The sequence below is a fragment of the Electrophorus electricus genome, chromosome 2 (assembly GCF_013358815.1).
Source record: "Electrophorus electricus isolate fEleEle1 chromosome 2, fEleEle1.pri, whole genome shotgun sequence".
Lineage (NCBI taxonomy): Eukaryota > Metazoa > Chordata > Actinopteri > Gymnotiformes > Gymnotidae > Electrophorus > Electrophorus electricus.
In genome coordinates, this window is record NC_049536.1 from 9941574 (window position 1) to 9969436 (window position 27863).

At 40.2% G+C, this 27863-nt stretch overlaps 1 protein-coding gene across 1 annotated transcript; it reads right to left on the minus strand.

Moving 5' to 3' along the window:
- si:dkey-82f1.1 (DENN domain-containing protein 2A) lies at positions 1 to 27863 on the minus strand. The gene is made up of 20 exons (XM_027019966.2): positions 27513 to 27863; positions 15279 to 15365; positions 12550 to 13515; positions 11357 to 11484; positions 9772 to 9887; positions 9458 to 9655; positions 9082 to 9175; positions 8621 to 8671; positions 7736 to 7923; positions 7446 to 7555; positions 7288 to 7357; positions 6950 to 7027; positions 6664 to 6804; positions 6179 to 6327; positions 4911 to 5088; positions 4405 to 4446; positions 3976 to 4081; positions 3499 to 3774; positions 2798 to 2884; positions 1 to 2687 (listed from the first exon to the last, which is right to left on the minus strand). Exons 2-20 carry the CDS (start codon positions 15362 to 15364, stop codon positions 2656 to 2658), a joined length of 3096 nt encoding a protein of 1031 aa, XP_026875767.2. The 5' UTR covers position 15365; positions 27513 to 27863; the 3' UTR covers positions 1 to 2655.

A 27863-nucleotide genomic window follows, 5' to 3' on the forward strand; every position in this document is an offset into this window, starting at 1 on the left:
TATGTCAGAAGCAGTTCTTTGGATCTATACACATGATCATGGCAGAACCACTTTTTTAGTTCATAGTGCCTTTGTAATTGGCTAGGGGTGAGTTTGAAAAAAACAACACTTTTTTATGGAGACACTGAACTTGTGACCTGTGTTCTCATTCAAAACTGAATTTTCAAAATTGAATTTGCCAACTTGAATAAGAACTTGAAATTTTAGTTTCTGTAATTGCTATATAAATTACCTAATTCACTGCCAAATAGACATTCTTGCTTCCAAAATTCAGATTAGTTGTAGTAAATAAATTTCACCCATATTAATTCAAACAGAGATATTTTTCCAATTTTTATTTCTATATAGATGATGATTAAGTTTTCATAGATAAGATCCAGGGTTCTCAGCTCCAGTGGCCTGCACAGTTTTAAACGATCTCTATCACACCTGAACCAGCTCAATGGCAAACCCTGGACCTGTGCAGGGCAGCGGGGGCACAGGGCTGCAGTTGAGAACACCTGCATTAGAGGGTTCTCCGGTCATGAAGTGCCGTTGTGCAACTGACTACATTGCTAATAAAACCTGATTTAACTCAACACCAAATGATCAAATCCTTTATATGCTGGACCCTGCTTTAGTGGGACTTTTCCTTTTGTCATGTTTAACTCATAAATATTAATTTAACTTATACAGAAATTACTCAGTATTCTGAACAACAACAACAAATCATTAGTGACACAAGTCTGTAGTTTTTTGGTTATTTTTGACTCATCATAGTCAGTTACAATATTCTGTTAAAATCATTTTATTTAATACACTTTAATTGCTTTAAACAACCTGATCTTCATTAAAAAAAATGTGTAATAACTATGAAACTGAATTTGTCACAATATAAAAACAATAAGATATATCTATACCCACAAAAATACCCATTTTATGTATTGACACTGTGCTTCTTTGTGTTTGTGTGTGATTACATTCTAATGAACTTGGGCTACTTGTACATGTTCATTTGCTTGTCTGGGGGAGTTAACTAAAAGTGTGAGTGCAAGTGCATATACAGCTCTCAATACATCACAGATGTTGGAGTATAGATGTTGGCTTCAGCTGTTGGTCACCCATGAAGTGACTGGCCATTGCCCTAGTACCACAGTACCATGATGTTAGAGGTACACTTCAAGGCAATACTAAAGAAATTAAATTATTCAAATGCATGAAATAATTATATACATGTAAATGGTGATTTGAAATGGAGAAAAAAAGCATGCAAATAAGTAAGAGCATTGACTTTTGGTTTTAAACAAGATGAAAACATCCAACACTACCATCAACAGGAATAAAAAATAAATTTAAAAAGTCACACAAGAAAAAGTAGTTCTCTCTTTAGTGACCCCCAGTGGCACAGACTGAAGCTAGACCCTTATAGTATCACTGACCCATGTTTAACAAGCATCTCAGAAAAACATTACTGATCTAGAGTCAGTTCAGATCGTCCCTCTAACTGGACTGATCTAATAGCTTCAACCATGATCTAAACCTACTGATCAAGAGCAGAAATCTTTGATCAGCACTCACCCCATTGACGTTTAGTAAATGTTGTCCATTGTTGATTTACAAATAGCAACAATTCAAAATGTAAACTGGGAATATTTTTAGACAAATCAATTTGAAGCTATTACACATTTACATAGCAGATCAGCATGTATTTCAAATCAAGTTAAAAACAAACCAAGTGGTCTTTTTCAAATGTCCTTAACAAGAGAACAAACAGAGAACATCTAATTCACGTCCTTTGGCCAGTCTGATCCCACATGTTTAGACTTGTGTGCAGGATCTCACAGGACAGGTCACTGATGCTGAAGTGCATCCATTAAGCTTTCCATCTCCAGCCATTCCTAGTTCATTCTCAATGCTTTCCTCCTCTGTCAAACCACACTCCAACATAACTGACCAGACAGTGGTGTTTTACTCATACAATCAAAACAAGCTCATGTTCAGAATATACTATGATAAATAGTCTACAATAAAACTAACAACTGTTTGTTTTGATATTAAAGGCAACAAAGTTTTACAGAGGAAATTATAAAGGTATTTTTTTTCTAGAAAGAATATAAATTAATTCATCACCCCCCCCCCCCTTAAAGGAAAAAAAAAACATACTCTGTTTCTTACCCAAAAAAGTAGATAAGAAGAAAATGGTGTAAATGTGAAAAAGGAGAACTGTACATCAGAATGTAAACTTTGGTCAAAACCTATATGTCAGTTCTTTCTCAAGCCATATAGAATATTGAATGGGGAGTGGTTTTATCCACACTACACAAATAAGCAGTTTACCATGGGAAATGAAGACTGTACTGGTGGGAGGTAAAAGGGAGAGTAACACTGTGCAAAGTCATTTCATTGTTGAGCTTATGCCATTCCACTCAGTATCAGTGCTGTTGAAACGACTCTGGCTACTGAGTCTTTTCAGAATCAGTCTGTGGAGCGTGGAAAGTCTGTGGAGCGGGGGCAGTCTGTGGAGCGGGGGCAGTCTGTGGAGCGGGGGCAGTCTGTGGAGCGGGGGCAGTCTGTGGAGCAGGGGCAGTCTGTGAAGCAGGGGCAGTCTGTGGTTTGGTGCACTTTATTGCTCCTCCCAGCCTAGAGACACTCTTTCGGAGAGGTTTTTGGGTTTTTTTACTTTTTGGAGAGGAATTTCATTTTGTGTCCTACAAGAGAAACAGATTCATTAAGGAAAATGTTTAGACTATTGAATAAATGCAAATCATTGTGAGTCTCTTTAAGAATGTTTCATTTTGGGCAGCAGGAGAAAGCTTACCTAGACCTTTCAGAAACTTGTTGACGCCTCGATTCTCAGCTCCAGGCAAGGAGTCTAAGTAATCTTGAGCTCTCACCTCAAACAGTCCTTTGGAATGGGAAATAATCACACATGAATGTCTTTAAGGTGTGGGTGTTTTTGTGTGACTGCTGTGTAGTAATGTATAGTACAGAACCTTTCTTAAGCACTTTATTTGTGTATTTCTATTTCTCGAGACTTTCTACATTAATGGGACTAGAGTTCTGCATATTATAACATTTTTGACTTCATATTTACATGTCTTTACTCATTAATTTGAAGCACAAATGTGAATCTAATACATACGATGAACTATGACAAGCTTTCAAACTAGGGGTGCAGGACAAATTTTAATGAACTGATTTATTTTGATCTGTTGCAATTGTAGGCATTAAATACAATGAGAACAGTAAACAAGATAGTTGAGAATCATCAGAAAATGGAAGAAATGGATGATAATTCCAGATTTTACTCATGTATGTCAATTCACTTACAGCACCCAACACCAAACCTGAATGACTATTAGTAGTAGTGCAGTAGAACAGGTAATAGGTTCAAAAACACTGTCTCAAATACTGATTATTTAATCACTGCAGCCACTCAGTTCTTCATGGAAATGATACAGCTGCAGGTTGACCACTCACAGTAATGTTAACTGACATGAAGATGTTGTGAACATGCACCTTTTAGTCCTGGCCTCCGCAACTCCCTCTCCTGCACAAAGCCTGCAAACATCTGCGTCTCCATGAAGACTTCCAGAAAGCGCCGCAAGCTCTTGGAGGACACAGCCTTGCGGAAGGCCTCACGCTGGAAAGATGAAGGGGTGGGGGAGGAGGAAGAGGAGGCTGAGGATTCTTCGTCACGCTCGCTGCTTCCCATGAAGAGAGGATAGTGTCCGACTACTTCTACAAAGAAGCGAACAAAGGCTTCTGACACCACAGTGCTCAGAGTGCAGTGTTCTGCAGAAACAAAAGACAAAGGATAGGAACACATGAGATTCTCATTACCCTTTTCCAACAGAAGTTACATAAAACACAACAATAATCAAAATTAAAATTTCAGTCAAAAAAGTGATTTTCTTAAATTGGTAATGGTCATAAAATGGAAGTCATTAGCCTAAAATTTGTAAGATATTCTAAACTAAAGGACAAATAATGTACCAGTGGCAAGGTCTCTTCTTTCGCTGGCAAACTCTTTCCTCCTCTCCAGAACTTGTTCCAGGGCAGCCTGTAGCTTGTGGGGCAGAATAGAGTCCTCATCGTCCATCTAAGGAGGACATATACATGTATAGGCATCAATAACTGAACCAGTGGAGAATGAGAAGTGGAGATTAAGTCTGAGAGTCTGAAAGCACCAGCATAGGCCACTTTGAAAATAGTCAACACTTGAAGAAACTTTTGATGGAACTGTGTGATGCTTTCTGTACATTCATATATACGTTGTGATTCTTTCTGTTTTTTGTTCATGTAGGTCAAGTTGCAGCATAGTACTGCTACTCACTCTGTTCTTCACCAAGTCATTAAAACAGAATTTACAGAAATCATTAAAGCAATGTTCTCACAGGAAACAGAGTTTGTAGAATATCTTACCTGTCGTAGGAAACGACTATTGCCAAGGTCAACAACCAGGACCTGAGAGGGAGCAGAAGAGAGAATGATGTAATTTCCTGTGAATGTGTCTTGGTTCTTGACACAGCCATTGTTCAACTGAGGAAGGAGGTCAGAGGTCATGGACAGCAAATAGAGCCCACATGAACAGGAAGTGCTCATGGAAATTTTTAAAAACAGGCTGCTCTTTGAACTTCTCTTCAGTGTGCTCTCTGTGTGCCTCTGTAAGTTATTATTAGAGGATTTTATATTTCCTTCTGGCTGCCATTTTCATTGTAAATGGCCATCATAATGTATGATGAAGTATAACTAAAGCTCAAAAAAGATGACAAATGTATATAATAAAATTATTAAAAACTACTTTTTAAAACAAGAGCTGAATAAAAGGTATTGCTTCTAGTAATTACTTTTTAAATCATGTATTTCTCAAGCACTGTGTTCCTGTGTGCTTGAATTCCTGTGTGCTTCAGATATTAAAAATGTTTTACCTCCTCTAGGGGAAGTTCCTTAAGGCGAGGCAGAGAGTTCGACAGCAGGCCCACAATGAAAGGAGTTGGAGTGCACACAATGTCCATCATGGAAGGGGGCAACACCGGGATGTATGTGTGCTGCCATGTGAAGGGATATAACAGGGCCACCATTGCATGACAGCACTGAGACAGGATGCTAGAGGCGGAAGGACCAAAAAAAACCTAAGCACCTCATACCACATGACATCAATTGGCTCCCAATAACACTCGATTGGATAACAACTATTCTTCCTGAAAATAATGGTGTTCACTAGTAAAAGGGGGTTTAACAATAACTTAAAGGTACTATGAGTAATTGACTATTTTCACCACAAGGTGGCAGTAAGGTAAACGTTTTCATTTTTTCCACTGTTTTTGATTTATTGGGAATGCAAGTAATGGCAAGTTGAGAAAATGAATTTAAAAATGTATTGCTGTCCATGTAATTCATTATGAACCCATACTGGATATGCACCAAAAATGAGTCATCGTTTTGAGCAAAACAAATGTTAAAATCTTGCACAATTCAGTGAGTCTGTTTTCATTTATGTTCATTCAATAATAATATAAACTGATGGAGTCAATTTTCCACTCATTTCTGAGCAATGACACGTAATCCTTCTCTAATTTGCTAACGAGCACAGGAAGAAACAATAGAGCAGAAAGAAATGAGTTTCAATTGTGACAAGTCACAGTGCTGCATAGGTGTATCTAAACTGTCGCTAAAACTTTCAAGGGAGAGGACATGGTGCTTACAGGCCTTCAGCACATGCATGGTCCATTTCAACTACTCTAAGGTTAGCCCCTGGCCCATTAACAGCTTTTTCCGAAGAAAAAACGTTCTGAATTTGGTTCCCATGGCAACATTATAACACAACCGCATTTTTTCCATATCTGTCTCTTAACTTTGACAAAATGGCTCCATGAGCCGTGCTCTTTCTCCACTTCTGGTGTCACATGTCACTCTCTCGCTATTGCTCTGTTTGTTGAACCCTAACACACATATGTGCTATAACTTGTAGAAATCTTGGGGCACTGGCAAACTTTCCGCCTGTTAAAAATGTTGCCAAAGATCTGCATTTTGCATATTAACTTGCTACATATTATATTCATAATCATATCTGGTATAAGGTTATGCAAGGCTGAATCCTGGACTGTTTGAGTTTCAATGGAGAAGCACCACTAACAGCATTCCCTAAGAAAGCCTGACCTCTATCTCAGCAGTCTTGTGGATCTAGCTGATATACCTAAGCCTGTCTGCGGTAAAGATGACCCTCCGCTCCAGGAGCAATGAGGCAAACACTCTCAGGAGAAGCCGTAGACTCAAAGAGGAGAAGAGACACTCAAAGTCCACATGCTCCAGACGGGAGTCAGAAGGGCGACACAGCTCTATGACCTAAGAGAGATGGGGAGGGAGAGAAGGAAACCGAGAGAAAAGGTTAAATGTCTTTTACAGGTCAAACTACTCTATGTATGCTCACCATTTGAGAGTTTAGAATTAAGCAAAGTGATTGTAATGGTAAACACACAGAAATTATGCTCCATACATTGTGAATCTGATTCTCAAATATGAGCAATTTATTTGTAATTTGGATGAATCTCCATTTATGTCTTTTTTGGTTAGTTTAGAGCAGTAAAGCAAACTTTACAGCTTCAATGGTATACTCCTGACCTGCACTTAACCTGACCTGACCTAGGTCAGTGTGTCATGTTCATGAGTCAATGAACATACCTCAGTGCCTGAGCCTGGCAGGAAGTTCTTCACAGTAATGGTCCTGCCCGGGGCTGGGAAGGGAGCCTCCATGACACTCCTCATGAATGGCTGCACCAGAGCTGGGGAGATGGCCCTCCTCTTCTCCACCTCATCCAGCATCTAAAATAAAGAGGAGCACACACACAACCACAAGGGTTTGAAAGCCTGCTCTAACTTTAGATGATTAGAACATGATGTATGGGTCTGCACACCACCCTTCAGTATAGTATGTTGGTTGAAAGACATGGAAGACTTGAGCACATGCCTTTGAGAAGAGGTCAAAGCACCCCAGGCGGCTGACAATGCAGTAGACTTCAGGCAGACGCCGACCCTTTCCACTGGGCTGTGGGGAAAACACACACACAGGCTCCAATCCACTCCGATCTCCTTCAAATCAGCACAAGCAGTAGTTATGCACAGGCAAATCAGTGTGTCCTGACACAAGTAAATATCACATCCCACAAGTACATGCTGAGGTGAGGGAGTGAAAGAAGAGGGAGACACATGTATAACAAACAAAAACACATTTTTACAATGGGTGACCTCAAATATCTGTTCATCCCAACTTAGAAACAAAATACTACAGTGTTATGAAAAACTCACTAATAAACGCCGACAGTAGCCAAACCGCCTGCTCCCATCTTCACCCGTCAGGACAAATGAGAAGGTCTCACTAAAGGAAGGTTTGAAACAAGACTACATAAGCAATTGTCCTGGTGTTTTAGCAGTGTGAAGTGGCATTCATGCAGATGAGTCTCTACCTGGGGAAGATGTCCACAGGAGCCCAGTCTTTGGCATCAGGGAAGCAGAACTGAGGGATGACCTTCACCTGGTCCTCAGCCTCCCGCAGAAACTTGAAACTCCTCTCAAGCTATATTTGCAAAACAAGACATTTAACACAAGGATTCTGTGAAATCAGCCAGAAACCTGGCTTCTTTTATTTGTTTAGGGCAAAGCGGTATGGCTATCTGTTCAGTTATCCTGTATCTTTAGTCATTTATAATGGACAGTGTTGCAGATCAGTAATATACATGGTAAGATCCCAGAGTACCTTAAGTGGGAACTGCTGGGTGACCTCAGGCAAATAAGGTGCTCCTGCTTTGGCCTTGTGCAGTGCCACCACTAGGAAGCACTCGAAGAGCTTCCTCTCCTGCAGGTCCTGCAGGTCCCTCTCCAATGTGCGATAGCGGCCCGTCTGCCGTAGCATGGACTGCACGGACACCAGCCTTTGGCTGTGAGCTATTACACAGCGGCACACCAGAGTTATACTCGCTGTGACAGAGTCTTACAGATTTCTTATACAGAGAGCACAAACATCACACTGTACCACCAGTGGCGGCTGGCCAATAGAGGGCACTAGAGCACCACCCTACTTGGTAGAAATGATTTTCATTTTCAAAATAAACAATACATACTTGTTTTAAGTATGAGAGTGCTAAAATGCACAATAACGTGTAAAATACACCAGCGCAGCCAATTGCTGATCGTTGTTGACACAAGAGACGCAACATAAATTTAGCCAATCAGTCTCTTCGAAACGGATGCCTAAAGGGCGCTTAATTTATTGCCCCAATCAGAATCAGTCAGTGGTGGAGTGGGGATGACTGACGTTATTGACGTTGATGAACGCAGTTACTCAAGACACGGCATTTAAGGGGACCCGGAAATCATGGGCTGTCTTCTCTTAAATCGATTTAAGACAAGTTTGGTGGAGAAACTACACGTTGCTGTGTAGCTTGCCAAGTTGTGTATTTTGTGGTAGTTTCATAGGACCAATGGGTTTGCGCTAGTGTAGCTAATTTAGTGATTTTAGCGAATTGAGCTAACCCAACCTAGGATATTTTTCACCAGCCGCCACGCGCGGTACTCGAGTGTTTTGTACGCTGGTTTTGTGGTGCACTTGTTGCCTGGTATGCGTCATTTAAACTACACTCACCTTTCAGTTTTTCTTCCGTGTCACTTTCCGATTCACTGTTTTCATCTGTCACTATACCAAAAGACAGGAAATGTGACAAGGTTTAAAAAATGTATATGCAAGCAATAATGTATACATATTGCTGGCTTTGCTACACATGTGTCTCATAAGGAAATGTAATTTAACCCTTCTTGGAAAAATAGGTCAATCACAACTGACCCAAAAACGTAAACTTGTCCGTAAAGCTAAGTGGACACACATGGGGGGTGGGAGTGGGTGTGCAAAGTGACTTTACACAATACACATTTGGCGAGCAACAGGCAGAGGCCTCCTCTGGTTGCTCAGAACTGGTCCTCAAATGAAACTAGTGTTCACAATAAGAACTAATAATATTCACACTGTACCTGACAACAGCACTAGCCAGAACATTAAATTAATATGTTAAATAAAATGTTTAGCATCATATGTGTCCCCAGATGCACCTCTGCCTGAATTGGATTCAGTCGACTGCGAGACTCGCTTCATCCTCTTCTTTCCCCTCCTGGCCTCGAAGATGCCATTGATCTTCAACACCATCTGTTGGAAAAGAAAACAGGCACTATCTTTATTAGGGAGACTATTCACTGTATTCATTTTTAGAATGTCTGTCCAAGACCCTAAACGGATGAGCACTAAAGGATATGTCCGTTTTCCCATATCTAACTTTCCCTTTAAAGCCAAGTCTATACTGTCCTCTACCTTAGCTGTAGTGTTTCCTTTATAGAGGCTGAGTTCTGATGCCAGTCATATTTTACTGATTAAAACCATAAGTCAATTACAAAAGATACAGATTACAGAAAGTAGCCTCCTTGATAGTACCTTGGGGATTTTCTTTCTTCTGCGGTTGTAGGGGTCTCCTGAGAGGCAGGGCGTGTCATCAGGACTGCTGGGGGTTGAAGGCGGACTTATCTTCAAGGGTGATGCTATGCCCCCATCTCTGTTAGTCTTACGCAGGTCAAGCAATTTGAAGCTGCACCGTTCTGAGTTCTGTCTAAAGAACCCAGGCTTGGAGGAGAGCTGTTGGTGGAAAAAGTGGAGAGAGCTAAACTCTATGCAGAAAATGACCTAAGCTTATTAGAAGTAAGTGTTGATAGTAAGGAGTCACTTTAAGGTGGAGATAAGCATGTAGATACCTTAGTTGGGGTGTCAAGATTAGGAGAGAAAGGTGTTGTAGACACAGGTAATTTGTTTCCAGCACAACGGCTTTCCAATTCTATGTCTTCATATGGGTTTTCTTTTGATGGGAGATCTGCAGAAGGTGCAAATATCTGTTATTCAAATTTGGTGCCATTGCTATTTTCCCCATCATGATCACTGAATGAGTTCAACTTAAATAATTAATAATGGCATAACTTCTTCCCACAGCATCATGTTTATCAGAAGCATGTTTAACTGGGCATTTGCTGCTAACATCCCCCGTCAGTACTCCCATACCCCCCCCCCCCCCATTATTGGGTTCAAACTGACGTCATGTTTTGTTTTGCTTTGTATTCCTTTGCTCCAGATGTTTGATGGTTTGCCAAGGAATCTACTAAAACTAGCACCATTAGCCCCCCTCAGCCACATAACGATCTGCACAAACACAACAAGCAAGAGACCTAGAAAAAAAATGGCACAAGAAAGAGAGAAGATTGTGGAGACTGGGAGCAAGGGGGGGGGGGGGGTGTTTTTCACAGAACTCCTCTCCCTACATCAATCCATCCACCAGATGCGACAAGTGGGAGGAGAGGCCCAGGACATGCTGCTCTTCTTCTTTATGTTGAGTGAACACACTGCTTCAGCCTCCTACTCACTCACTGGGTTCAGTACCCTCTAACAACCTGCTTACTCTCCCACTTAAATGGCAGGGGTGTGAAAGTTCAGCTTCAAAAAGTAAAAACTAGGCCAAGATTTTGTATCAGCTTGTTGGTTTCAGTAATTAATTCTACTTGCTGGCTTGCGCCAATTAGCAAAGACACAGTTGGAACAAAGTCCTTGAGAGCATTTTTACTTTCTTAACCAGCACTATACAACTACATGTAATAGACAAAAAGGATAACATCTTAATGCTAATGTTAATGTTCTCTTAGCTAGGACATTTAGTCTGTTCTTTGTTGTAATATACAACAACTTGAGAAACTGATCTGCATTCCACAAGTGTGTATCAGACATCACATTAATCCTTACAAGTATGTTGCACTACTATTCTATTTATTTATTTATTTATTTACTTATTTATTTATTGTTTCTGGAAGAAATTCAAATCTCACCAATCAAAAAATCAGCAATTGTTCTGTGCAGTAATCCCTGGCCAAAGAGCTCTGCATCATATTAAAGTCTAAATTCTGCTGTAAGCAGAGATCAGCACAGTTAAATCCTTGCATCATACAATGCAGATTTAAGGCCAGCAATAAGAATCTGATGTGGGTTAACCAAAACACACACAACTGACTGGGAGGAACAATAAAGAAAGTTTTTGACCTTCCCAGAATTACATGCTACTGCTCTTGTGAGCTGCAAAGAACTAGAGCTGAGAGCCCAGTTTGTTTTTCTTCTTTTACCTCAAATTGGAGTAGATGCATATTGAGTCCACTCAGATACAAGAGGACCAAGGAAACATAACGGGGAGTAACAACAATCTTCATATAGAAACACACTGCAGAGTGGCATGAATTTCCCATTTCCTCCTACTCCATCTTCATAGCAGTAGCGTCCAGAGAAAAGGGTGCACTAGCTTACCTAAGATATCCTCATAGACATTCTCCTCTGATAAAGTGCGTGTGAGACCCAGCTTGGACTGAGCATACCAATCCACTCGAGAGCCCTCCATGGAAGACTGCAACAGGTCCTCAAACTCATATGACTTCCTGCAAGTCCAGCAAAAACACAATGAAAGTTAATGTCAAATAGGACAGAAAAGATCTGGTGCATATTCCCCTTTTTGTCATTCCTTGAGCAATTTTGTGACCGCCTTAATATGATTAAATTTATGGCTTTGGTAACAAAAGGTACTGTAAAAGAATAATATCTACCTGTGTCAAAGAAGAAAACAAGTAGAGAGAATGGGTAATGGGGTCAACTAAGGAGCCAGCAGGGCCTACAGGAAATGACTGAACTTAAAGGGCTATTGGGACCTTTATGAGATCTGATTGGATAATGTGTAACCTTGTCTATGCAAGTAAAAAAAAAAAGGCATTTTATATAACTATGGAGAGAATCCAAACTAAACTGTTTTAAGTTTGAATGCAAAGCCAATCAAACAGGCATGTTTGCTGAATCAAACTGTTTCTGATAGACAGTGCTACTCCTGACCTAGGTTGTAAGTTACATTATGTGAGTTACATTACATATGCAGTTTCCATGCCTAGCATATCGTCCAGATGACCTACTGTGGTTCTCACTGACTATTTGTCTCCATTATCCAGTGTTTATTTTGGTAACCCATAGGCAGCCCCAAGGCTTGTTGTGTAATAAACCAAGTGACCTTATGAATATTTAATGTCACACATACACAGCCCTCATCAAACTGAAAAGGAGCAGAGGGGAACACTGCAGAGGCTACTGTACTCTTACTGTGACATGTGAAAGGATCTAATTCCCAAGTAACTCATTATCAACCTGACAGCCCAGAGTTGTCATCAGGACATCATTGAGGTTTGCATACTCACAAAGTCCCCTAGATTTTCTCAATAGTACAATGCAACCATCAGACAGTATTAATCAAACTTCACTTTTCTCTTAAAAAACAAAACCAAATATGGTATCGTGGGTAACAAATTCAAATATGACAGACCTCAGTCAGCACACAAGTATACTGTGATTTTGATAAACATTTAAGGAAGAAACTATACATTTTTTAAATTCTGTATTTATTGTTTTCTAAGCTACATACAACTCCAGCACTGCCATGGTGTAAAATGTGTGAAACCCACCTATTGTTAGAGTCCCGAGCTCGTTCAGACCGAGGCCTCGGACAGAGCCCTGGTGGTGGTGGGCAGGAGGGCAGTGGTGGAGGGGGGATGGTGGGCAAAGGTGGCAGATTGCGCCTGCCCATCACTGAGCCTTGGGTTATTCCGGGGCTGTTTGATTGGGTGTGATGCTGAAATGTGCGCTGGGGTTTGGGGAGAGGGTTGATGTTTGGAGCCCCAGGTTCAGTGTACACGTTCTCAGAGTCTCTGCTCCAGCCACGGCGGCTCCCAGGCCTCACCACATCCAGAGTTCCAAAGATGGGCTCAGTAGCCACCCTCTCCCCTTCCTCCTGCCTCTCTTTAGAAGGTGGACAGAAATAGTTACCTGGCAAACAAGGCTTAGTGGGGCTCTCCTTCATAGCCTGCTCAAGTTTCTTTATGTGCGTCAAAACAGACTTTTTATCCTGGATGGTCTCAGTTGTTTTCCCCGCAAGCACTTTGTCTAGTATAACCTCCCTCTCCTTTGTACATGCTTCCATAGTTGTCCTTGGATCTCCAAACTTATTCCCATTCTCTTTACCAGTGTCTTGTTTCTCTGAGCTAAAAGCTCTTTTACTGTCTCTCCTTTGTACCTCTGTAATTTTCACTTCCTTCTTTTTCACACTTTCAGACTCTTTCTGAACCACTGCCTGCAGATTTGGCCCAACATTCTCTGTTTTGCCCTCCCACTGGGAGATCTTGTCCCTAATGCTGGCTGTGCTTTTGACCCCTGAAGGAGTCCTGGGGGGCTTGTTGCAGCCACCCAAACCATTTTCAACTGGGCGACTGCTGGTCTGTGTGTTATGGGCAAGCATGTTGGTGTTCCCTGGATAATGGCTGAGGTTGTCCAGGGACGTGAGGGGGGACTGGCTGTCCACAACCCTGCACAGGTCTGGCCTCTGGGACACCACAGATCGCGCCTCTTCAAGTGGCAAGCCACAGCACTGGAGCCTACACACGCCACACACACACACACACACACACACACACACACACACACACACACACACACACACACACACACACACACCACACACACACACACACATACATACATACATACACACACACACACACACACACACACACACACACACACACACACACACACACACACACATAATGCCAAACACAGTAATGAGCAATATATGATTACACTACATTATTTAAAGCAATACTGCTCTCTCCAAATTCCTGACCAATATTACAGCATTAAATTCATACCATACAATTGTCAAAATTAAACAAAGAAGAAACATTTAAGTGTTAAATCTCATTTTCTGTATGGATGGAAATCTTCATGAAAACGAGCTGTCATGTCAGTATTTGTGCTTAAGCACCAGATCATCTAATCATGAGTTACTTCCATTATAGGCTTATAGGGTGAAACAGAGTGGGAGGGGTTATAGAGAAAAACAGAGTGAGATGGGGTTATAGGGAGAAAAAGAGAGTGGGAGGGGCTTATAAAGAGGAAAAGAGAGTGGGATGGAGTTATAGAGAGCATGAGAAAGAAGAGCAGACCAAAAAAGGAGGGGGAACTGGATCCTTCTTACTGGTAGGGAATCTGATGGAAATGCTCAGAAACTAAACTGAAGATAGGTTACATCACCCACCACCCACACCAAGCAAGAAACTAAAGTCCTTTATTCAACTGAGGTGAGGAGAAGGGGAAAAAAAACCAGGAGGTTTTCACAGGGCTGAGGCACCATGAGCACCATGAAGGGGGTAAACATAGTCAGCGAAAGAAAAGCAAGACCTCTCAGCTCTTTGCCCTTATTTGTTCAGGAACTGGAGTTAACAGCTTGTTGTGTCTATTAGTGACATATTTAAATAGTGAGGACTTATGAAGAATGAGCTCAGTCTACTCAGATCTCCTCCTAAAGCCTTCAATACTGCTTTTACTACCTTCAATAACATTTCATGGTGTTTCAACCCACCAAGTCATTTTGGCATTCAATTATTTAGTTGATAGAATGTGTCAACGCCAAAAGCTTTAATTAGGATTCAGTATATTCAATACTACGCTTGTCCTAAAACACTCTGACTATAGAAAAAAGGAATTGGGTACAACCTGTTGGTGTTTGAAGTGAAATTCTCCATTAATTTTGTCTGTAGACATTTTTAGAGCTTACTATAAGTATGTGATTTATGGCTGGCCTTTGACTTCCAGGGTATACAATTTGTGATATGTAATGTTTCCTCAATCCTTTTTTGATAGTATTTTAATTATTATTATTATTATTATTATTATTATTATTATTAATTATTATTGACAGTATTTAAAACAAAGGGAAAGATACGAGAATGACTGGTGTGACGAATATAGATTAGAGATTCTCACAGGATCGGCTTCTCACGTAAAAATGTCAATTTAAAGATGCTGTATGAAAGTTGATTTCAGTTCATAGCTAACTACCTATTTGATTCACATACCGTGTCACTCGAAGATTTTTTTCTTATACAAGATTTCAATGTTCTATTGAACATATAGCACTCTAAATGCTAACCTATTGGAGAGTGGATCCTATTTAAGACAAACCTACTGAACACAAAAAGCAACACACTGTCCTACCACTGAAGCATCCACATTTATTGCCATTTTCATTAATTTCTCACATGCTAAAAAAAAGGTAAGCATATGGATAAATACTGTACACATGTACAAAGGTTTTCTTGTTGTCTACATATGGAGGAGTAGTGTGTTCTTGCCTTACCCGTTGACTGACTGGTAGATGCAGTTCTCTGTGTTTGTACAGAGCAGCAGCGCTCTCCCACCAGTCATGATGCTAGCAGCTGGCATCCTGAGATGACACACAGAGAGTTGAAGTCAGTCACATACACAGCTATAAGCCCTCCTGTGACCTGCCACACATTTGTACACACATAGCCTAAAAGAACCATGGGGTCACAGTGTTTAAAAGATATTTACAGTTAGGTAACAATTATTCAGAATTTCAGAAATAGTTCACATATAATGGCAACAGAACAAGAAAATCACAACAAGAAATGTACAGTTGAATCAACAGTGGTCCACGATGCAAACAGCTGGAATATTGTCCGCCTAATGGGAACCTGACTCTTGAGAAGGCATGCACACAGTATTTCCACTAAAATACAAGGCTGCTGAATCATCATCCAAACACAAATGTGGAGTTTGAGAGTTCACATGTGCCAAGGTGCTGGATCAGCTATGAAATAACTTTAGATAATCTGATGAAATCTGGTTAACAAAAACATCTTTCCCCTTCATAGTCTGTTGCATATCTTTTCATCTTCATCAACAAATGAGACAAGGCAAATGGTCTAGATTTTGAATCAAACTAATTATGATTTTGTCCAGAAGCCACAAGCAATGCTGTGTGTACAAATTCCAAATTTTTCAGAGCAGTTTTAAACCCACGAACATGGATTGAACAACAAGAGAAATGACAGTGCTGGCACTTCACCTGCTGAAGGATTGAATAAAATATATAGGCTATATTGCTCTCTTAAAGTTCTAAAAGCAAAAACATGATAAATTACCACATTCCAACCTATAACTATAAATGCCCCAAGTAACTTGTTTACCTTTGCTTTGCTTGTCAATAATAGAGCAAAAACTTCTAATACTTAGGTTCACATTCAAGTAAAATAATTGAAAAAAATTAGGTACATAAAAGGTAATATACACTAAAAATAAAAAGGGTTCATAAATCCCATTTTCAGCTTCTATAGGAAAGAAAAATCACAGAAGCATCCCCAGGCTCTCATAAAAGGATACACGTCTGTGGTGACCTTTGTCCTTTCATATTCTGTCCTTGCAAGGGTCATGTAGCTAACAGTAATTATCAGCAATTCAATAAAGTAGTCGCTAAGTGGTCTGTTTTAGGGTAGACAGGGCACTTAACACAGGTGTTACCACTTAATAGGCACATGTGGGAAGGACTGTCATTCATGTATGCTTGTGTGTAGGTATATACTTGTGCTTTATGTAATGCCAACTCCCCTGCCAAGAGGAAGCAATGACATCACTATAAGGACACTAGGGATGGGGGGAGGACAAAATGCAAAAGCTTGGTCTGCCATCGCAAATAAAAAACAGGCCTCCATTACGCAACCCTCTACCAACTAACCATATTATGTAAGGCCCATACCCCTAATGGAGCCTCCCCTTTTTGAACAGAAGATACACCATATCCAGCAAATTTTGGGCATTTGTGCTTCAGGTAAACTATCTGAACTCAGTATCATTGGAAAGTGACTTTTCAGGACTTTTTCTCCCACAAAAGCTGAGATTTGTGAAGCATTGCTTCGACCCAATTGGCGTATCTACATGTATTTCCAGTACCTGTCCATCTGAAGCACTCGGCATTGCTAGAATCCCAGAGGTTCTGCTGGCCTGCAATGTAGAGTTGTTTTGATGGTCTGCCAAGACTAATATTGAAGTCATTCTGCTTATGGGGTTCTTCTCTTTGGTGCGGCACAGGAACATGTAGTGTAATGGCTATACTGCTCATCATATACTTCAAGAGCTTTAACACATAGACCTGGATTTGGGGAGCATGTTAAAGCCAAGTTTTAGATGTTACAGAACATGACTGAATAAATCCCATGTAATATTAGACAATTTGAATAATATGATCTCTCTCTTTTTCTGTTTGTGTGTCTGTCTGTCTGTCTGTCTGTCTGTCTGTCTGTCTCTCTCTCTCTCTCTCTCTCTCTCTCTCACACACACACACACACACACACACACACACACACACACACACACATACTGGGACTGCATTGCTGACCTACAAGCCTAAATGATTTTCAGCTGTGTAAAGGGGTCACATGTTTGTGGAGGAACATAAACTTTTTTTTCTCTCTCTCTCTGCTTCTCCTCTTACTGAAACCAGGAATGAGCTGAAAAGAAAACACATACACCAAAGAAAAATGGGGAACAGAATTTCTTGTATGAAGAATTAGCTTGTAAAGCTATGGTTTAAATCAAAATACTTTTATTTTTTACATTCAGCCTCACCAAGTTTTGTCGGTGCATGTGATCGATCCTGAAGTGAATGAAAAATGAGCTGTTTCTTGGAGCCATTGACCTTATGGTGTACACACCCGTAGTCCCATGTCGGAGAGCAGAAAGACTCCAAGCTTTAATTCTAACCATTCTAGCACACAAATATCTCAACAGAGTGTAATTTCACTCTAGGATTGAGGAGAATAACCTGCTTGGCTAGAGAATCATTTTACCTCCCTATAGTAAAAAAGCTGATTTCAGTGCCATGACATAGCATACATCACTATTATCTCCAAAACCTGGAACCCAGTGTGTGTTGTGCTGTATTGAGCTTTGTAGACATGGAATCCTAAATGCAAGATTTTTCTTAGGCTGGCGCTCACATAAAATGGTCAACAAACATGACAGTCAGTGAATCTTGGATTTGTAAAGCAGTAAATCTGGTAGTGGCAATGTTTATAGCCACCACTGCTGGGCCAGACCCTTTAGAAATCCTGCTAGGCTTAGTTTTTTCTTTGTCCTGTGTGCTATTGTTAAGCCTGACCCTGCAGAACATGGCTATTTCCAGAGTCGAGTCACAGAGAGAGAGACATCTGCTTCAGCCAGTAAAAAGTCCCATATGACCTGAGTAACCTCTACCTGTCCCTCCTCCTGACCCTCTGTTCAGGAAGCTCACATGTTGACATAATATGGGGTCATGTGAAAGCTTGCTATATTATGCTGCTTAGCATACTTTTGAAAATAAATAAAAAATATTGTTTTGCTACTGAGCCAGCTTCCCATGTTTGAAATGTTCAACTTATTTTGTTAAGTATGATTCTACTCCTTTATTTTAAGGAAATAAAGAAACACGCTGGCCTCAAAGTGCAACTTTGCTTCACAATTCAGGTAATTGCTTCACAATTCAGGTAATTTATGCATTATAGATGCCTCTCTATGCAACATTGCCTTTTACCAGTCAGCCTGCACTAAAACACATAAAACCACTAGAGACATAAAAACAGGCCACTAGCGCTCCCAGCCTCTTTGTAGTTGATCGCAATCGGTATTTGGATTCCTTTGAGAGTTTGAGGAGAGAGGACATAACTTAAGGTCAGAGCAGGTCCATCAACCACCCTCAGTTACATTACTAACCATCCACTCCAAACAGTAGATCAACACATCAGCCCACTATCACTGGGGTCTGAGTACACACAGCATGACATAAAAACAAAGGAAATAACAAGACCTCCTTAGAGGCAAATCGTTTTAAGTGTGTAATTATTTGGGGTATTTTCTAAAAAAGATAAGAACAGCTTGACAAACATGTTCTTGAGAAGCAGAAATTGGTGTTTTCTCTGTTTTATGGAAATATGTATTCATATTTGATTATATATTTGTCAGAGGGATAGCCACTAATTACAACACACAGGAAACTGTTATTATATCTTTACGCCGTTTAAAACTACTAAAAAGTAGTTTGTCTTCTTGTGGTCTGCCTGAAGTGCAGCATTTGAAAAATAATTATTATGAGTTTTATGAACTACATAGGAAATAAATATAATTAGATTAGCAATGTTTGTGTGAGAATGTACATGGAAGACTAACTAATCTATGTTGTGCTTTCAATCCCAAAGCTGACTCCTTTCCGGCTTTCTTTATGCTATGGACAATAGCAGCCAAACCCTGGACAGCCACACAGGCCAGGTCAAAGCTGCGCTCCGAGCACTACCACAGGACACAGGAGACCATACATTCCAGGCATGCACACCCATCTCTGGCCTCTGACCATCACACTATGTCATGCAAATTCAAAGTAAAACCAATAAAATAAAATAAAAAATCTCCTCTTCAAGTTGTGGTGTAGGCATTGTGTGGGCATTGTGGCTGTAAAAGAGAAGATTATGGTGGTCAGTAATGAATCCTGGTCGCAGTGTAAATTTTAAGATAGTTGTATACCAAACTGGTTTGAAAAGTTATATGTTTCTTCTCTGTGCTAACATGGTGTCAGTAGTGTGCCTCAAAGCCTTTGCTAGTGACTTTGAAGCACACTACTGACAGCATGTTGTTGTCAGTGATTTCTTTGTTATTTTGGATTGTTGAGCAGTGTCAGATTGTTCCCTCTCTATCTCTCTCTCTCTCTCTCTCGTCCTCCTCCTAACAGCTGTATCTCATAAAGCCTGTCCACAGCGGCCAGCCCTGGAGGATCCACTAAATGCATGACATCATGCTCTCTGCACCTCTGCACAGCAGAAAGCAAGAGGGCTAGACAGAATGTCAGAAATAGCAGGACAGAATCTTTAATTTCCATATACCTAGAACTGGTAACCCAAGTATACCTAGGTATTAAATTGATAACAATATGTTTGCTCAAACAAAACCTTTCTAAGTAATTCCAATTTCAATTAGTCTTAATTACTATACATTAGACTCCAATTAGTCTTAATTACTATACATTAGACTCCAATTAGTCTTAATTACTATACATTTTTTATCTATGCATTCTTTAAAAAAGTAAGGTACTTTATAGTTAAGTTACTATGTGCTAAACCTGGAGGTAGCTCTCTACAAGGAACGGACTTTCAAAAGAGCTGTGGATCACTTGAGCGGGTGTATCCATTAACCAATCCATTTCTTATCCACTCAACTTCTCATTAACTCATTTTGCCTTTTCGCTGTTTTCTTTGCTCAAGGTCCTCAGCCAGGTTACAGCTGGCTTCAGTATTCACTCCTTTTGCGCTTCAAGACATGGGGGGGAAGCCCACCCTGCAATCAATTTCATGCGCCACTAAACGTTTAGCAAGCCTGTGATAGAAACACAGAGTGTGTGAGAGCATGTAGAGCATGTATGCTCTTCAGTACTGTTTGAGGCACTCGGTGGGGGTCTAACTTTCACCCAGTGCCTCTGTGTTCAATGAACTCACATTCCAGCAATTTCCAACATACAGGGAGAGAGAAAGAGAGCGAGAGTTCACTTTAAACACTTGCAAACATATGGATCCAGTAAGCACACTGAACATTAGAATTGAGCCTTTTTGAAATACATTTTTAGCCTTTTTGAAAAACAACTTGTCAAGCAATAGAGACCTGCACTTCTGGTGATATGGCTAAAACCTTTTACAAGATGTTAAGTTAATTACTGAATATCCTCATTGATTGTATACATTCACATCTCATAATAACTATTAATAATAATAATAATAATAATAATATTAATTGTAGATGCATAAACACACTTCAGTTAGACAAGGGAGAAAGAAAGAGAGAAGCAGGTGGAGACACAGAGACAGGTATGGTTCGAGAAGGAAAAGAGAGAAGGTGGTGAAAATAGAGAGACAGAGAAAGGTGTGGTCTGAAAAAAGAGAAAGGGAAAGAGAATGAGAAACTACAGAGGGCAGTGCAAACTATTCAGTTAAGGGTGTATGTTTGCTCCTTATCAATCCACTCTGCATTGTATTCATCCCTTCTAAATAAAGCCTTGGTATGAACTGTATAATTTCAAATGTGATTATAGTCCTACTAGTTGTTGAGTGATTTATGCGCAACAACAAAATAAAAATCACACTGTCTGTGTTTGGCTGTCTGTTTTGTGAAATATTGTAGTAAAATGAAAAAAAAATGGCTGTAGAAGACAAATGAGGATGCCACATTATAATTGCTTGTGTTTACTGGGCACAGTAAGAACAGCGAAAGTTATAATTATGGCATCCAAACCAAACCATTCAACTAACCTCATAACACTGTGGGCTACAATGGTTAAACCATGAAAACGCTATATAACAAACAGTTATTTGATTGTTTATTCAAGGAACAGAATCACAGAAAGACAGAGAGGAAGGAGGATGACAGGATGTGGGATCATTGCTTCCATCCTGCACCTACCGCACACATTAGTGTTTGACTAATTTGACTGAGGGGCAATTCTGTTGCAAAGCCCAGCAGACCTCTGCAGGGTCAGGGAAAGAGGAAGGAGTCCTAAAAAATGATACAGTGTGTGTCCATTTGTCACTCTGAAGAACAATGGACAATGCTATTGTCAAGAATCTCTTGAGCTAGGCCCTTTTTAACAACAAGCATTCTTCTACTTTGTCCTTTTATGGCTGCTGCATAAACTGATGAATGGTAGCGACTTGCATATCCTTGAATCAAAACCAGAATGAATCAGAAAAGTATGACAATTTATGTGACTCCAGGAAAGAGCCTACAGATTAGTGAAGGCCGTGCACAAAACCACTGTACGGAGGTGTTGTGGGAGCGACATGAAACAGTTCAGCATGGATATATGTAAGGAAGAGAACAAAAGCCATGTCCTGATCTTAGTTGGGAACAAAAGGTCATGTTTAGGCCCCTCTTTATGTGCAGGTTATATTTGTGCCAGTGAATAACCACCTTTAAAAATTCTTCTCAAAAAAGCTGTCTACTCTACTTAAGTTCCAGCGCTTTGACGGCAGAGCTATGCAGCTAGCCTGGATCAATAGCTTGCAGGAGTTAGCCACATCAGTCAGACAGAGTTACATTTAAGGAGGACATTCTCCTGAAAACATGTTGAGCTGTTTAATACAATCCAGTAAAGTGCCATTCTTTAGTATCTGACCTTCGTTTTACCCAAGTGCTTCAGTTTAGCTCACGTTTACCCATGATTCAGAGTGGTCACTCTGAAGTGTTACTAAATCTCTGTGCATGTGGAGGATGTTAGACTGAAAAAAAAAAGACATACATTTTAGACCTACAACACTTTATCTGTACTAGGACTGTTTCAAGTACATAGCTGACACATGTCAACCAGACAACAACACCTAAAGACCTGCAGTAAATTCTCCTGCAGTATGATATTCTGTAAACAAACCCTCAGATTAAGTATATAAAACCATCAAAACAAGGATTTTCATGTATTTTTCAAGTATTCTCGTTTCATAACTACACACAACTGCTGCTTATCTTGTAAGTCTTGTATGTATACTCTATAGGTGTTCAGTTGAAAACTATAGCCAATCTACTGCCACTTACAATTCATCAGTTGCTCTCTACTCCAATCATCACTGGTCAGTTTCTAACCACAGTACCACTCCCAACCAGGAATTATTTGGGGGTGGGCCATTCTCAGCACAGCAGTGATACAGACAGGGTAGTAGCTATCTTTCTGATATGAGTGCATAAGGCGCAATAGTGTTGCTCAAGTTTTCATTTAAATTAAATTCAGTTTTATTCATATAGCAATTTTAACTGTGGATATTGTCTCAAAGCATCTTGACAGGAACCAGGTTTAGACCCCTAATGAGCAAGCCACAGGCGACAGTGGTAAACAAAAATTCCCAGAGGTTCAGAGAAGAAACCTTTCAAAGGAAGCCCAGCCTCCTTTGGGCCACAAATGGATAGCAGTCCTCATAAAACAAGAAGAGATATAAATAGAGACAGAGATACAGAGTAAGATACATGCTAAGAAAATTAATAACAACAGTCTAGTATATTATGATGGTCCATACTGCTTTTTCATGTGTCAGTGCCAGAGCTTGGTTGAGAGTGATCTGGTACACATAAATATCTGGCCAACTATGCTCCTGTGGTCACAATGGTCAAAACCTGACCACTGATTTAAAGATGGAGGATGGCTAACCCAAACCATACATGGTAGTCTCTAACTGTTTATGGTGTCCAAGATGTTTCTAATAAATAACATTTCTAAAAAGTAGGTGCTGAATGTATATATCTCACAAAAACCCTTTTAATCACTAAAGCATAAAGTTCCAGAATCCTAGAACATTATTTACAAATAAACACTAACATGAACTTTTCAGTAATAATTTTGGTGGTGTACAAAGGGTGGTGTACCAAAAGGATCTGGCAAAAATTAATGACACAAAAAAGTCTGTTCCTAGACAGCTTACAGTTTCTTTGCCTTTCCAACTTGGTTTCAGGGGAGCAGAATTTCTAAAAATGCACTCAAACATTTGGTATAATTATTCCCATTCTCCATCAGCAAGGATAAAAGAAGCATGAAATCATGGAAATGTCTACACTAATACCTACTGGTAGATCACAGTGAGCATGTGATATACACATATGTGTTCAGTTCTAATAGTAATGTAGAGAATAGTGACTGGCTCTTGAGGGTCTCCTCTGTTATTTTTTCCTTCCAAAATGTTACACATTTATGATCATGATTTTCAGTAGAAACATTTCAAATAAGGCAGGTTTTATGAGCAAAGGTTGATTTGAGACTAGGTTTGTGAGTTGACTTTGGTCTTTGAAAACTTGGTTAAGATTAGTAATTCCATTAGTCAATGGTGTTTTGAGCACATCATTAGGGTCCTGTCCTCCAGTTCTATGATTGTGCTGCTCTGGGAGATTCCTTTCTTTCACCCTCTCTCTTTCTGTGAGCTGACTCCAGGCCAGGTCTCCAGTTACCCCTTCCTGTTTTCCCTCACGCTTCTGTGGTTCCGCCTGACCATTCCCACCGGCGTTCCCGCTCCCAGCCCCGCGTGCATCCACACAGACAGATTCCTATAATTCCCTGCAGTATTCCCCCAGGAGTCCAGCGTGGCGAGAGCTTGGGAAAGTGCTCTTCCGGAGTCAAGGATCCACCAAGCAGCAGACATCTTTTCTCCTTCTCTTTCTCTCTCTCTCTCCCTCTGACCTCCCCAACCCCCATTCTGAAAAATCAACATTTCCAGAGTGAATGTAAACCAAGCAGCCAAAGTGATAAAGTGATTCAAAAGGAAACATAAAGTTCAGCAGAGGGAGTCTAAAATCCTCTAAAATAAGGGATACTTATAAGCACTTTTTAAAAAAGTTACTGAATTTGTTTTGCCCAAATTGAAGTCATATGGATCTGTCACTGATTTATGACTCCATTTTAACTGACATAAAAACGGGCTGAGGCACTGCTTCCTTCAAGATTATGATCTTCATCACTTCGCAAGATCTGCACTGAACTGAACCATCAAGACAAATCCTCCAAACTACCAGAACACACTTATGCTTTCTGTTGTTTAATCTAAATGTATGTCACAATAATGAGTTAATACATCTTGTATTGCATGAGGAACACATAAACAATTGCAAACATGCTCTGCAGATCATGGGTAGCCCCTATAGCCAGGCCAGTTGTTAGAGGCACATCTTGCATGCACATTGCACAGTGAACTGAAGGCTCTCTGCTGTGGTAGGGAATTTAGTACAGGGCTCTACCACATAGTCCGAGTTAATGGATGAGGGTTGCATTGGCCTACACCACATCAGAGAAGCCCCATATGCCAGAGAGAGAGGCAGAGGGAGAGAAAGAGAGAGAGAGAGATTTTCCGTCACTTTAGGGTTAGCTAACTGAACCCTTTGACCATACTTGTCTAAAGAAGCAATGGGATAGTAGTTCAGGGACCCCAAGAGCTGAACTCTATAACCCTTTTCACAAAAACATTCTAATGCTGCCTGTTTCCTTTATCATTTCCAACAAACTAAGTAGTTGAACAATTGCAAACATGTAACGCACACCAGCACAGCATTTGGGTTTGCTGGCTTGGTATAGTGTGTGATTACGTGGATTGGTATAGTGTGAGATTAAAGGGATTGATGAAATGTGGCATTAAATATAAATGCTGCTGGTCCGTTATTCCACCATTGTTGTGATAAAGAGCAATCGTAAAAACATTCTTCATCAAGCACTTATTAAGTTTATTGTTAATGAAGCATCTGAGCAATTAAATGTTTATGTTGATGAGTTAATGTTAGACCATTCACTAAACCTTCATTACATATAATTTCCTTCAAGACAAGATTTGGCATAGTATTGCCAACAGTGGTCTGGAGGAAATGTATTTTGCTGTTGCCTAGAAATCTTAACCAACATAACCTTATATGGTGAGCTTTAATTTATTACATTCATACTGTTCTAGAGAAATGCCATATCTGAATCCACTTCTTTTGTATATTGTTAACTAACGTCAGTTTTTGACTAATGATGAAAAGACATGATAAATAGTTTTAAATTGTTCAAAACAGACACATTGGCATGAATATTTTTACACCTAGTATTTCATGTATAAATAATAAACTAACTTCACCCACAATGACTCTTGCCCATTCTGGTGGAAGAAGTGCTCTACAAAGCGCACTGAACCTTGACATGGACCATGTCAGCACAGCAGCTTGCAAGCCCAGCTCCAGTGGCAGCAGGGGGTAGAAGAGAAGGAGCCTGAAGAAGGAAGGGAAGGAAGCAGTGTGTGTGTGTGTGTGTGTGTGTGTGTGTGTGTGTGTGTGTGTGTGTGTGTGTGTGTGTGTGTGTAGGGGGGCAGTAATCACAGCATCTTTGCTCTGTTTCCAACCAATCCAACACAAACCCTGAGAGCTTACGGAATCCTGAGCAGCCAGAATTCCCTCACCAGCAGCGCAGGGCACATTCTAGAACTGTTGCCACGGAGACTGCCAGCGGCAGCTTGGCTGGGAGGACGGCACAAAGTCTGAAGTAGCCTCAGTATAAAGACTCCCCACTGAGTTACAGTAACAGGATGGGGTTCCACAGGATTGCCATGCTATGACCAAGCATCTGACCACGTGCATGTCTCAATTCCATGTGTATGATGCCCCCATAATCTCAGCACAGAAGGGGTATATGTCAGATGTGACATGTCACCCCAAAGCCTAGCACTTTCACAGACTGACACCACTGATGTCTTAAATAAGATTCCCTTGGGGATGACAGAAATATCAGAAAGATTCTCGTGTTGCTGACCTTTATTAAGAGGCTTAATCCAAATCTTGATCAAGTGAACAAAAACAAAACAAGGATTATGATAGTCATGGTCAAAGTGTTCTGTTGTTTCAGTCTACTTCTTAGAGTATTCCTTCCGTTAGAAGAAGTCAGTATAAACAGATTACCCTGTCAAACAGGTCTACAATCATATAACAGGCTCAAAGATATCCAGACTCCCATGCAGAGGCTTCAGTACAGACACAATATTTTATTGCTGTATACAATTGCTACCACTGGCGATTTAATGTAATGAGTTATGATCACAGGCACTGTAGTTAGAAAGATTCCAGACTTAAAGAGGTGAATTTGTAAACAAGAGGATAAAAACGTATGGCCAGGATTACAAACCATTAGACGTATATAAGTCATGTGCTGCATGACATGTCTGAGGATTACTCTGAACTATGAATAAAAGTAAATGAAGCCTTACACTTAGAAGTCATCTGTGAAGAACTATTGGCATTCATTGACATTAAGTAAAAAAATAAAATAATAATAATTCATTATACTTAATTGTTACTGTTTAAAAGGTTTTGGGCCAGAAATGTTGTGCTTCAAAAAAGAAGAAGAGGAACAGTGCTACATTTACATTTGTTAAAAAAACTTATGTCATGGAATATGGATGCAAAATAACATTTTTCACCAAGAATTTCAAGTATACTTAGCTGATATGGTTGTGTCACAAATAGATTAGGAAGGTATATTTGGATCTGCCTGTTCTGTGAGCTATCAGTTTTCTGGCTGCTATGTTTACAAGCTCTTCTCTCTCTCTCTTTCTCTTTCTCTCTCTCTCTCACAGTAAAGAGAGACCATTGTTCTATCTATGGACTAAAATGACTTGCCTCACTTACCCAATTACCCACTTTTCTCCCACTCCTCTTTCTCCCTGCCTCATTGGAATGCACCTATTTTACACACGCTTCTCATCTTGCTCCACCAAACCACCTCACATGCTACTCCGCTGTTCACAGGCTAAGAGGGAAAGAAGCGCAGTACTGGTCATTCTTTTGATCATTCTTCTACAACATGAAGCACTTTTGCTCTTTTTGTCTATTTAGTTTTGTGAGTTAAAAGCCATGGGGTGATCCATTTCAAACAATGCTAAAACCTTTTGGCCTGTCTAAGATTATGAACACAATACAATGACAAATTTAACATGAGCTCATACCCCAGTTTATGTTTACAAAAACTACACATGCTCTCTGTCACATACAAACACACGCATAGTGGTACCTTGCTTGGTTGGTTGAGCTCTGCAGAAGCGCTCTTGTAGTGGTCTCTCATTTTGTGAAATCTGATACTGAGTATGGCAGCATCCACTCGATGATTTTGGAGCAGTTAGTCCTTCTTCTCCTCTCTTGTTCCCTTCACACACTCTTTCCTTGGTTAAATCCTTGTCTTTTTCTGTGAGGTGGTTAGAGGGCTTTTCTTTAAGCTTGCTTTGAGAAGGGAATGAGACAAACTGAGCCTCAAAGCTCTCTCCACAAACTTTAGCTTCAGGCAATTTTATCTCTCCCCTTTGCGTCTCTCTGCGCTGTTGCCTTCCTATCTCTCTTTCTCTCTCTCTCTCTCTTTCTCGCTCTC

What these genes read in the sequence shown, in the direction of transcription:
- si:dkey-82f1.1 (XM_027019966.2), bottom strand. Translation starts at nt 15,364, where the DNA reads ATGCCAGCTGCTAGCATCATGACTGGTGGGAGAGCGCTGCTGCTCTGT. An exon ending in GCTTTGACCTCTTCTCAAAG is followed by an intron (nt 6,805 to 6,949) that starts GCATGTGCTCAA and finishes TCTTTATTTTAG; the next exon opens with ATGCTGGATGAGGTGGAGAA. An exon ending in AAGAAGAGACCTTGCCACTG is followed by an intron (nt 3,775 to 3,975) that starts GTACATTATTTG and finishes TTGTTTCTGCAG; the next exon opens with AACACTGCACTCTGAGCACT.